This window comes from Thunnus thynnus, chromosome 1, assembly GCF_963924715.1.
Source record: "Thunnus thynnus chromosome 1, fThuThy2.1, whole genome shotgun sequence".
NCBI lineage: Eukaryota > Metazoa > Chordata > Actinopteri > Scombriformes > Scombridae > Thunnus > Thunnus thynnus.
The window spans coordinates 2,840,752-2,854,292 of NC_089517.1; the positions used below are offsets into that span (position 1 = coordinate 2,840,752).

Consider the following 13,541-nt stretch of genomic DNA (forward strand, 5'->3'; position numbering starts at 1 on the left):
CAGTGAGGAAGAGCTGCCAGCCCCGACTGCACATGAAGAGAAGGTAAAGAGGGAAACATCACAAAGCTCTACAGCAGAGGGGTTCAAAGTCTGACTCTGTGGGCCCTCAGAAAAAAATGGAGACAACTGCTCTCCCCTGGTTCAGATTCAAATAGTGAAAATTGTGTTTTTTGTCTGTACATCAGCTGGTTTTAATGAATGGATAGAGGAGAGTGTCAGTGATCCAGGAATATAAGATTCTGAGCATTAGTGATGTTATAAAAATAATGAAAAAGTTCATATTGATGGATTTTGTTGCTCCTGTTAATATTCTTTGTTTATTGTCTTACTTCAGTTTGGGGGATAATCACACTCTCGGTTTTGGAAGTACAGTTCCCATAATACTTTGAAAGTCTAACATTTCCATAGATTAAATGAGTTAGCTATGGGCTACAACCATAGACTGTATAAAAATATGGACGTAGTTACCATGACGTCACCCGTTGGTTTCTGAAGACCGGTTTTGAAGCCCAAAGTGAGCCGCTCCGGCCATCACTATCTTGGCAGTGCATGACTCCGCCTGACTCCCAGCCAATCAAAAATGGGCAAAGAGGCGGGCCGAATGGCTGAAACAAGCCACCTAGCAGCTGGTGGACCTGTCACTCAAAGCAGCCATGTCCTTCATTATGCAGAACTTTATGGCTTAATAAAATTTAAACGGGTGAGTTATAAAAAAACCCCCCCCCCGTACAGTTGTCATGAAAAGGGAAATTAGCTACAGAGACCAAAACCGTTTTTTGTACCAGGCTGTAAACATGTTTATTTCTGCAGTTAAGTTGGGCATTTTAACATGGGGGTCTAGGCTGATATTTGTTTACATTTTGGCAAAGTGGCACCATTAAAATTATGCCAACTGTTAATAATGTACTCATGGATGTACAGACAACTATCACCAGATTACTTCGATACTGAAGAAAACTTAAAAGCCTGATGATTCTGTAGTTGTAGGAAGCATCTTTTTTTCTATGTAAGCAGATTTATGGAGGTTTATTAGTGATGCTCATTAGGGATGATGATATTTTAAGTCATATGCATATCATGTCGATGTGTCAGTCGTGTTTATGTTCACCAGTTTCTTTCTTGTTCACAGCTGAAGCAGCTGGAGGTGGAGAGAGCAGAGAAATGGCTGAAGATGGTCAAGAAGTGGGATAAATACAAGAATAGTGACAGGGTGAGTAACAGCTCACACATACCAGACCTGGATCAGATGGAGATTGGAAACACATTTTATTTTTTTTATATTTAAAAATTACTTCACTGCTGGAGAGTTTAGACATTTATGGACAAGTATGTAAAGTGGGTGTTGGTTTCTGTTTGGTCAGTGAGTCGTCTAACGGTTAGGTCACTGCAGCTGTCAACGTTGACACACATCAACGGTTTACTGTAGAAAGACGCTGAATTCCTGCATGATCAGTCATTCTTATTAACACAGCTTAACATAATTCTTAAAATATTAATGTAACTAGAGGATACTTGGAGAAGGAAAACCTGCGCCCACACTCAACAGTTCTCCAGCCTGCACTCAAAAATATTCATTTTTATGTCTTAAATTTGACATTAAAATGACAGTTTAATACATTAAAACCCCACAAATATATATGTTTATATATTAACAATGATGATGTGTAATGTGAAAGTGGTCGCTCATACTGACGAACTCACTGCTGGATCTGTATGTAGGCAACTGTTTGCTCACATGTTGGCTGCAACAACTTTATAAGGCAATAATCATAGACTGTATAAAAATAGGGACGTAGTTACCATGACGTCACCCGTTGGTTTCTGAAGAGCGGTTTTGTAGCTCAAAGCGAGCCGCTCCGGCCGTCGCCATCTTGGCAGTGCGTGATGCTGCCTAACTCCCAGCCAATAAAAAATAGCAAAAGAGGCGGGCCGAATGGCTGAAACACGCCACCTAGCGGGTGGTGGACCTGTCATTCAAAGCAGCCATGTCCTTCATTACGCAGAACTTTATGGCTTAATAAATTTTAAACGGGTGAGTTATAAAAAAAGTCACCTTCCGTACAGCTGTCATGAAAGGGGAAATTAGCTACAGAGACCAAAACCGTTGTAAACATGTTTATTTCTGCTGTTGGACATTTTAACATGGGGGTCTCGCTTTTGGAGCCTCAAGTGGCCTTTCAATGAACTGTTTTTGGTACTTCCACATTGGCTTCATTTTTCAGCCCCGCAGGTTGCCGCTTGGCAATAATATGTCAAATGTAGATTTTATATATCAGAAATGTAGGTTTATATATCAGTTTCTTGTCTCTGCGTCCAATACAGACAGAAAAGGAACCAGAAATCCAGTCCACTGTTGGTCTGAAATCTTAATTTCTATTAAGAGTCTATTCATTTCTTAATTTCTACAGACCAAAACTTTGTAAGTGATAAAGCAAGTGACCATGTGACCAGCAAGCTGCTAGATTTCTGGTTTCTTGACAGTTTTTGGTCTGATGTGGTAGACGTTTTTTAAAAAAAAAAAAATTTAAAAAAGATTTTTGACTTTTGGTACAATTTGTGTGAGATTTGGGTTTTACTAAGCCGACATCGTTTGATTTCTTTCAGCGATCAGTGGATCCACAGGTCTTGAAAAGTCTTCAATAGTATTGAATTCAGTTTCCTCCAAAAAAAACAAGGACTGTTGAGGGTATTTGAAAGTGTTAAATTTCATGTGAAAAGGTCTTAAATATTTTCTCTTGCCTGTCGTAGGCAGTGATGATGGTTATAAAATGTTTTTGTATCGAGAAAGAACTAAAAGCAGGGTTGTTTCAGTCAGAACCATCAGACCTGCAGCAAACATTTTCACTGCTGCTTGCTGCAGTAGCTAGAAAGCTCATCCACTCATAATGGACTCACAGTGGACACACTCCAAAATCAGTTTTAGCTTCACTGTGCAGAATGACGTATGTGCAGAGTTTGACACTGGAAGGATGTTTTTACATTCAGCTGCTGAAATTGGAAATTTTCTCTGAGCTCATTTAAAATCCAATATGAAAGGGGCGGGCCTACGAGCACGATCTGTGACATCACAACTAGTTTGGAGCCAACCCTGATCCAATATTCAACTTACACCAGTGTGATGTGGAAACTTGAAGCCTCCAGTGAACAAACACTGAGATGGACTTTACAGTAAAGTAGGAGACATCTGGTGTCCAACAGGAAAACGTCTGAGATGAGATATATTTGCATATTTATAGATTCTGTAATTTTTATTGAGAGAGAAAGAGGGATTTTAAAGTGATAATTACACTTTAAAACCATATCAGACACATTATTGTTACAAGCAGAGTATTTTTATATGTCTTAATACATGTCTGGATGTGATCTTTAACTTATCCACCCATCCATCCATCACTTTTCTATCCCGGTCGTTGCTTTTATTTAATTATTTTGGGTCTTCAAGTTAACATTTGGGGTATTTTCTCGGGTCTTGTTGCCATGTGGATCTGTCAACATGAGCAATTACACTGAGAAGTTCATACTAATTGAAACCACAGAGGTAAACAAAAGTTATTATTCCCTGCAGCTATTTGCTCCATGTGTGACACACTTTTGCTTGGTTCCTGTGAATATTGTCGTAAGCGAACAGTACGTAGGCGGTTAAACTTTCCAGTGAATCACACTTGACAGCGTCAGCTTTTTATTCTCTCTGTGTTTCTGTGTTTCCCCCTGCTCTCTGCTCTCAGATGGTGAAACGGGTGTATAAGGGCATTCCCCTGCAGCTCCGAGGCCGGGCCTGGGCTCTGATGCTGGATGTGGAGAGGGCGAAGAAGGACAACGAGGGCAAATACGAGGTACACCCACTCGTAACGTAATAGTACCTGATCCGGCCTGCAGAAAGTTGTCTTACAGATAATATTGTAAGAAATGTGTTTTCACAGCAATTCAATTGTTCTGCTCAGTACATATCAGGGTCACAATTAAAGGACACTTATATGTTTGTTTATATTGTATCCTATATGATCTGTTGAGAAATAAATATTGGCTGATAGTGTTATCAGATAAATTCTCAGAAATCAATCAGGTGGGCTCTAGTAACAGCGAAGTGAGTGGAAAATAAAGGTAGAAGATGGGATTCCTGGCTCGACACTGTGCATCGTGTTCATCTACAAGATGAAGAGTGTGCTAGATTTGAGAAGGAGAGAGTAGATTTACAAAGATACAGCAAAAGTTACATAATAAAACCATAACAATACCGTCATGAGTCAGAGCTGTGCAGTACAATTCTAGTGCTTCATGAGTTTCCATCCAGCAGTTTTGAGATGCTAAATATCGCTACACCGAGCCCAAATAACTCCAACACCAACTGCTAATGCTTAAACCACAATGTTTTGGTTACTGTTTCTGAATGCATAGAAGAAAAAGAAGAATCAGAAATCAGACAGCTTGGAAAGTGTATTTTCAGCTAGACTAGCAGTTTCCCTGCTAATGCTGCATTCATGCAATTTTAGCAGAATTGTAACACCAGAAAAAACCCTCTATGCTAAGCTAGGCTAAACATGTCCTGGACCATCTCTGTACTGGACACACAGAGATGAAACTGGTATTGAAATTGTAATATGACTTCGGTAAACAAGTATGTTTCCTAAAATGCTGCTTTATCCGTGAAGACAGCAAGTTGTTTTAACCAGCTAACTCCACCTGCTAGCTAACATGCTAACAACTTAATAAAATATTACGCTCTTTGCTTGTGTTTAATGACTAAAACTGTATGTGATTCAACCTACTATTTTTTAACTATAACCTTTAAATATTGAGACTGCCCGTACGTGAAGTATAAGACAGTAAAAGCATGTGGAATAAGCTACCAAACAGCCAAGCTAACATCACATCTGGATTTGTAAATGTCTCTGATTAGCTTGACTAGCAGATGGACACTTAAATCCCACGTCTGAACTGGCACATATTTATCCTCCCTGCCACCACAACAAACAGCAGGATTAACAACATGCACACTTTAGTATCTAACAGCGTTTTAACAAAGTGGACTGGATTAGATCAGTGAGAGGAAAACAAACAGATGGAGACGCAGTGGAGGTTTGGAAATTACTTTTTATATGTTAAACTGTACATGATATTGAATGAACTCATGACCACAATTTTATTTTAGTCTCTCTAGAATTAAATTTAAGTTAATGTTGTTAACTTTGACCTGCATCATTTTCTTTCAGTTATATCAAATTATACAGACATGAAAAAGTGAAAATGATCAATTTCTGGCAGCTGATCTCAGATTGACATAAAAACTTTTGTTCTGCTTTCTGTGTGTCTTTCTTCCATTTGAAAACTATTTTTCCACAAGTATCTGTAACAGAAAACATAGGTACAGGGTTTCTTCTTTTTCTTTTACTGTTTTTCAGCCACACCAGTGAGATACAAGCATCTCTTCGCTACCTCACCCCGTCGTTTGTTGACTTTCCTCTCTGTTTTCTCTCAGAGAATGAAGGAACAGGCCAGACTGTACTCGTCTGAGATCAAACAGATTGACCTGGACATCAACAGGACCTTTCGAAACCATATCATGTTCATGGATCGCTTTGGAGTCAAGTAAGTTTCACAGTTTTCAAATGGAACATCTGAGTATAATTTTCAGCAAGTTTGGATTCATTTCACTGAATATTTTTTAAAAATATTTTCCTTCACTGTTTTGATTTGTCAGTGGTGTGTTTCAAGTTACTAAGAAATTAAGATAAAGCCAGCGGTGGAATAAAGGTTAATTTATGGCAGGTCGCTCGACACTTTTGATAAGTGTTGCTCAATAGAAATAAAAGAGTCATGTGATGTTTTCAATTTATGCTTCAGCAGAAGAATTCAGACGTCTCCATGGTAACCAGACACTATCCTCCAGCTGGCTTGTTTAGTTACATAATATCATCGTGACCAGGACTAATTAAAGTAGGACGTTACAAGTTATATAAAGTTACAGACCAAAATATCAATAAGGAAGTTCAGGGAAAACTACAATCTCCATGGCAACATTAGTAACACTACTCAATCACATTGTGCAACAAAATATGACGGTGTGACATCACAAAATGCTCCAGGTGCACAACATGAAAGAGTCGAGCAACACTTTTTTCAGTCAAAAATACATCATTTCTGTTGAGCGACCTGGCATAAATCAGCCTTAACCCTAACCCTGACCCTAACCCTAAATACATTTACTAAAGTACTCTACTTAAGTACAATTTTTGAGGTACTTGTACTTTACCTGAGTATTTCAGTTTCATGTTATTTTATACTTCTACTACTCTACATTTTAGAGGGAAATATTGTACTTGTACTTTTTCAGCTTTAGTCACTATAACTTTTCAGATTAAGATTTTTACATAAAACACATATGATCAAGTGTATAAAATACAACACATTATTAAAGATTAAGTACTGTGAGTTCTTGTATAATATCAGTGTGTAGTTGTGGCTCCTTGTCTTGTTGCAGATGTCAACAGGTGCGTTTCCATCTACTTGTTTTTATTCATATTTTGAAGTGGAAACTCTGAAAATTTGGAAAAAAATGTTCCTTGGCTTGGCTAAGGTGTAAAAGTAGTTGCGTGGATAAAAAGCAAATGTAAACAGACTTAGTGAATAAATGATGACGTACGTGAAGCATGTGACTCTAGTACTTTGTCTTCAGTGAAAGATGTGAATATCTCCTCCACCACTGGATAGAGCAGCTCAGGTGTCCACATACTTTTGGCCGTGCCTTGTAAGTCTCATTGTTCATTTCCAGGTTGCAGAGATCATCACTTTGGATGGAAAAAGGTTTTTATGTGCTGGTTTAAAACACAAACTGTTCCCGACCTCAGTGTGAACTTGGACTGAGTGTGGGAGAGGTAGGGCAGGCTGTTTTGGACGACGTTGGTTTTGTTTCTGGTTTTGGAACCTGATCCTCTAACAGAGTGATGTCACTGACAGTTTAATAGACCGCAGGCCTGTTCGGGAGCGGCAGTGGAAAGTCTGTGGCAGCAAAACGTTTCAATATTTAACAGGAGTTCAGCGGCCCTGAAAAAAATAACCTTTTTTTAGTGACAGAAAGCGAGAGAGAGAGAGTGTTCTGTGTTTTCCAGGTTCTGTTTTCTCTGAGAGAAGTCTCAGACATCACTGTGTTTCAGTCCAGTTTAAACAGAGCAGAGCGTGACCTCGAAGTACAATCTTAGCTGGAGTCTAAATGTTTTATTAACTATTTACCTTCACTATGGAGAACCAAAGTCTTCACTTCCTGTCTTAACCCCTGTTCCACTAGCTGCTCAGTGTTCTCCAGTCCTGGTCCTGCATGTTTCAGATGCTGCTCCAACACATCTGATTCACATGAATGGGTTGTTATCAGGTCTCTGCAGAGCTTGATGATGAGCTGATCATTTAAATCAGGTGTGTTGGAGCAGGGAAACATCTAAAACATTCAGGGCAGAGTTCCCCAGGACCAGGACTGGAAAACACTGGACTAGCTTCTGTAACTCTGATCTCTCATTCAGCATTTCTTTCATCTCTTTCTGAAAAATTAAAACGTGTTCCTGGAGTTTACTTTAGACGACTCTGCATCCACTGCAGCACTTAAATATTAGAAACTGAAACCTTTGTGATTTAAAAAGATTAAACAAAGATTACTTTCTTTCAAAGAAAAAACTACAACTTTACCAGCAACGCAGGTACTTATGTCATTGCAATTTGATTTCTACCATTAAATTCACAGACGCTCTTTTCTGAAGCCATATTCCCAATTTTTTTTAATTTTCAAACATGTCTGAGCTAATGCCTTTTCACAATTACGAGATTCATTAAAAAATGTAAATAAATAACATTAAAAACATGCACGTGAACCTCCAAGTGGTAATTATGAGATGGAAACTGTGAAGCTCCAACATATCCGACTCAGCACTTAATAAAACACACTGTAGGTGCCACATCTGTTGTTCATAATCAAACCCAAATGTAATGGATATGATGCAAATTAGTCAACAGTATTTTAAACCCTCAAACGACCAACTCGGTGATCATTCAACCCTCCTGAGTTCACATGAACGCTCACATGACCTTAACATGGGAACCTCTCCGATCCTTCTCATCCGTCCGATGTAACGTGAACGCAGCGTTGGCCTGCAAACATCCAGGGATTATGGGAAATAGTGTTCGTTAAAAACATAAATATTGAATAAACAAGGATATTAGATTGTTTTTCTGTCTCCACATGACATACTGTTGGCTGCATCTTTAGTTATTAGTTTAACTTTAATTCTCTACAGGGAATCTTTTATAAAGAACACAGTTCAGGACAGTTAAAATATAGATTTTTTTCTTTTTTTGATCTGTTTTCACAATGCATGATGGTTTTTAGCTCTTAGTGATCAACAGTACTTTTTACATTGCATAGTGGCATCATTTCCAACTGTAATCTTCACTTTGAAGACTATAAAAGTTCTCAGTAGACATGTGGACAACGTAACAAAATTACAATATATACGGTTCATCATACAGTAAACAATGAATGATTTCAGACACAACCTGTTTCCTCTTTTAAAAATTCATATAAGCTTTACTAGCATTCATGTTAAAGTTAATTACAATATAAGAAACACACTTTTAATGTAAAACCGCTGATTGCAGAGACTCATTCATCTCCTTTACATTATTTCCCTCCTTTCTCGTCCTCTCTCCTCTGCAGGCAGCAGTCTCTCTTCCACGTCCTGTCTGCGTATTCAGTCTACAACACAGTAAGTGGCTGCTTTCCCTCCATCACATGAAACACTCAAATACCAGTTTAACTCAATTTAACTGATAAAAATCTATATTCAGTTCTGATTTTTTTTCTTTTGCTGAGCAGAGCTGAGACTTAATTTGCTTTTTTCCACAAGTGACTCATTGTACGCTGCCAGAGTTCAGTATGTTTTGCTGGTGTATTTGTTCAGTAAATCCTGCTGATCCAGCACTCTTATGGATCTGATTCAGACGCTGATGTTTTCATCAGGACGTTTTTAAAATCCACAACTTGTGGAAATAAGCAGTATGAAAGTTGATAGTTTCTTACTGGAGGTGGCATTAGAAACATGCAGGTGATGTTTAAGGCTGATCATTTCAGGTATTTAATTAAGAGCCAAGACAAATCAGCTGATATTAATAATACAGTATGTTGATGTTGAGGTTCAGACTTTCTTATTGTCAGGAAACCTTCCAGCTTCCACACTTCCAGCAGATCATCTGTCAGTCTGGCAGTAATTCAGTGTTTTCTGTTGATAGATATTTGCAGTATTTTCTGTCACCACGTCACAGTTTTATAAAGACTTCTAAAAAAGAAAACAAAAATGCAAATTCCAATATCTGCCAAACTTAAATACTTCTGAGACTAATATTGTTTTATGCTGCTTGATATGATTCTCTAGAGATTCTGTAGATGCAACAATATTGATATATTTGCTCATTATTATCAGGATTTATTTACAATCAGGATTTATAATAATTTGAAATTTCAAAACACATGAACAGAACTGCAAATGGAAATTAAAGGTAAAGTAAATCCAGGTAATTGTGTGTACAAAGAGACCTGCGTACTGTGTAATAATATTAATATTAATGATAGTTCACCAGCTGAAGGTTTTACTAAACGGCACTGATGCTGAGTAACACTTTACTCTAAGTTCCCCTCTTTAGCATTTCTTTAATAAATTTAAAGTTAATAAATAGTTTATAACACTAAAATGTAGTTATAAGCAGATATAAGGACATTTTAAAGTGTTTATTAATGTACAGTATTTGTCACCAGTTATAACTTCTCCTATGAAGACATATTTTATATTATTACAACTGTGTTTTACTATATATACTACTGCTATACACTAATACTACTATATATACTATAACTGTTTATAAATATTAAATAGAGATATGTAAAGTAAAGCGTTAACGGATCCTTTGCTGTACGAGTTCAAGTTCTGCAGCAGTGGAAAACCTAGAATGTAATTGTGTTTGATTTTGTCGGGTCGCCTGCAGGAAGTGAGCTACTGCCAGGGCATGAGTCAGATCGCTGCCCTGCTGCTCATGTACATGAACGAAGAAGATGCCTTCTGGGCCCTGTCACAGCTGCTGACCAATCAGAAACACGCCATGCATGGTGAGACGGTGATTCACACACAAAGCCAATTTGTTGCATGTTTTCAAGATGAAGTCCTGCTAAAAAGAGGAAATAGATGTTGAAGTGATTTTCAGATCCTGCTCTTTGGCTCTGCAGGGCGGCGGGACTGATTACAGGCTGTGCTGCTTGTGATTTACACTCCTATTAAGTGGGATTAAATCCTTATTCTCTCTTCTTCTTTTTTAAGGGTTTTTTGTTCCCGGGTTTCCCAAACTTCAGCGGTTCCAGGCACATCATGATCAGATTATTTCCAAACTCATCCCCAAGTTGAAGAAACATCTGGTGAGATTGTAAAGAAGTTCATGACAGAAAATGAGGGTGAAGACACAACACTGCAGCAAGACGACTGATGTATGATGACATTTAATGTGATGTGATGCCTCGTATAAACCTCTCTCTCTCTCTCTCTCTCTCTCTCTCTCTCTCCCTGCAGGACAGAGAGCAGATGTCTGCAGGGATTTACAGCACTAAATGGTTCCTACAATGTTTCATTGACAGGGTGAGGAACCTGTCTGATTGATGTGTTCCCTCTTCATCCACCTCCCATGTCATCCTCTTTATCTCACCTCAAACTTATAACAAACCTGCATCACACTGAAGCCAGAGAGCAGCTTGTTAAAGCACCAGTGGTTCTGCATGTTAAACCCAAATACCTACTAACGGCCTACAGTTCTCATAAGTGCCGGTCATTTCCCAAAACATGCAGCCTTATTTTAGCTCTTGTAATAATTTGAAGAATTCTGCAAGTACTGAGAATGAAACCTTCAGGTGATAAACTCTCACCAAAACACACGTTAGCACTTATTATGGTTATGATCTCACTTTTAAAACAATCTTTTATCCCGGGACTAATTTCCAGATATACATTCCTTCTGTGTAAGTCAATCTTTGACCATTTAGCAGGTCAGATGTCCCGCCTACGAGTAGCTCTGATTAGACAGACTCAGCTCCGTGAAGTCTAACTAAAACATTCCAGCTAGAAGGGATGCACAACTTGTCAGTTCATCCACAGCATCACTGCCTCACTCCAACTCCTCCGACAGCGCTTCCAAAAAGTCCCCAAAAAACACTGATTGCATAGTTTGTCATGCGATACGGCTCCACAGTCCAGCTTACTGGTTGTTCCAATGATGTAACAGCAATGTTTCCTCTTCCTGTCCTTTCCCACACCCTCCATGCTCGCTACGCTCGCCTCAGTCGTTCTGTAGAAAATATAACCATCTTCTCGTCTGAACTCCTCATCTTCGTATTCGCTGCCTGCCTGTTGCATCTGAAAGTGTCACTTCTGTGCAAAGTTACTTTTTTGCTACAACTCTGAAAAGTTATCACATATGTAACTTTCAAAGAAGAACAACAGCAAGTTATCAACAAGAGACTACAGCCATGCTAGCTACTATACTTTTACATTATACCTACTATAAGCAGATATAAAATCTACCATATGAATCATCTTAGTTTAGTGTGTTAGCATGCTAACACTTGCTAATTAGCTAATTAGCAAGTGTTAGCAGCTGAAGCTGATGAGAATGTTGTTAGTTTTGCAGGTTTTTGGTCATAAAATTTTGAGCTGATAGTGGATTTTTTAATTTATCTTGAAGGGGAATAGTTGTGGAGATATTTTACTCAGACCACAAATACCAACATCATGGTGGTGCTAGAGGAAAAGTGACCAAAGTCATTAGGATTCATCTGAACTAAATTTCATGTCAATCCATCCGATAGTTGTTGAGATCTTTCAGTCTGGAGCAAAGAGGTGGACTGACCGACATCCCTGACGCCGTGCTGCTAGCGTGGATTGCCTTTTTGAAGATAATTTCACATGATTCCTGCAGAAATAAAGCCTGCTGATATTCGAGCTCTGGGACATTGCATTAGAAGAGAGCATTAAAAGCTGTTAAGCTAAACTGCTATTAGTCCCCTCCATGCATGCCCACAATCCTGCGGTGGTGGTCTGGCAGTGTTTGGCCACTGTCAGCACTTCTTTGTCCTGCTGAGTCGTCTCTGGGCTCAGAGGGGCCAGCGAGCCTCTGAGGTCTGGGAAGGAACCAAACAACCTTCCTGACTCCGGCCCCGGAGGAGAGCTGCAGATATGCGAAACCGCTGGCATAAACAAACTGGCAGTGATATTGTGATCTCTCTCCTGTGTTCCTGCAGACGCCGTTCACCCTGACCCTCCGGCTGTGGGACATTTACATCCTGGAGGGAGAGAGGCTCCTCACCGCCATGTCTTACACCATCCTGAAGATACACAAGAGTAAGGATGTGACAAATACTTCACCACAGAAAGTTAAATCATCTTCTGCTCGGGCTGTCAGTGCTGCAACTGAAGGATTTAGACCTCAAACAAACAACTTAAAAACACTAATTTGGATGATTCTCAGCTGTTGTTTGCTGCAGGAAAGTCTGAACGTTTGGATTCAGCCACTAATTACTCAAATATTGGAGCAATTTTTAACACCTCTTAAAGGAATAGTTTGACATTTTGAGAAATGCGCTTATTTCAGAATCAATACGTCTCACATGTCATTGAGGTAACTATGAATCACTGCCGGGTTAGCTTAGCTTAGCACAAAAACATATCAATCTGTGGTTTTTCTGGGGTTTATGTGCCAAACTATTTCCTTGGCCTGCCGCAGTAACTTCCTGGAGTCTCTGGCAACCTCACAGTGACGATAAGTTGACTTCTCCTCGTCAATTTTTATATCCACAGACTTGAACCTTCATGTGGTTAAATTACCGTTACAATCTGAAATATTAAAACTAAGTTATGAAAGTTTGAAAGTTGGTTTTGAAAGTATAAACTGCGGTTGTAAAATTGAAAAATATGATCTGAAAATGAGATTTGAATGTTTTAATAATCGCTTCACTCTTAATGTTTTCACTGTTGCAAATCTGTCAAAAAGTTCTGAGACTTGCTTTGCAGACATTCAACACGGTGTTTTTCAGAGATTCAGATCTGCTCTTTCAGCTTTGCATTCTGGGATTTCTGACAGGATTTTCACAGATTTTAGATTGTGACAGTAATTTAACCTCATATACCTTTTGACTTTCCATGAAATAACCTGATATTGTCTAACACAGTTGCCTATGTGTTGGGTTTAATGTGTGTGTGTTTGTGCAGAGCGTCTCTTGAAGATGTCCCTGGAGGAGCTCCGAGAGTTCCTGCAGGAGCGGATCGCTCAGACCTTCTTCTACAGCGACGACGTGATCGTGGAGCAGCTGCAGGCCTCCATGACTGAGCTGCGTAAGATGAAGCTCGACCTTCCTCCTCCAGGTACACGACTGCTTACAGCACCGAAATCTGTCAATACTGAGATACCTGAGTTCATCCTGTTTAGTGTGACAATATCCTCAAGATGCACAGAAGGATAAAAATGTG

At 39.0% G+C, this 13,541-nt stretch overlaps 1 protein-coding gene across 4 annotated transcripts in view; it reads left to right on the plus strand.

Moving 5' to 3' along the window:
• LOC137185176 (USP6 N-terminal-like protein) overlaps positions 1-13,541 on the plus strand; it is a 34,728-nt gene that overhangs the window by 16,774 nt on the left and 4,413 nt on the right. For all 4 annotated transcript variants that reach the window (XM_067593516.1, XM_067593594.1, XM_067593654.1 and 1 more), the window contains 10 exons: positions 4-43; positions 1,130-1,210; positions 3,726-3,833; positions 5,477-5,586; positions 8,699-8,747; positions 10,021-10,141; positions 10,350-10,444; positions 10,596-10,661; positions 12,317-12,416; positions 13,284-13,436. In XM_067593516.1, the coding sequence (XP_067449617.1) occupies positions 4-43; positions 1,130-1,210; positions 3,726-3,833; positions 5,477-5,586; positions 8,699-8,747; positions 10,021-10,141; positions 10,350-10,444; positions 10,596-10,661; positions 12,317-12,416; positions 13,284-13,436 (923 nt within the window). The remainder of the gene's footprint in view (positions 1-3; positions 44-1,129; positions 1,211-3,725; positions 3,834-5,476; positions 5,587-8,698; positions 8,748-10,020; positions 10,142-10,349; positions 10,445-10,595; positions 10,662-12,316; positions 12,417-13,283; positions 13,437-13,541) is intronic.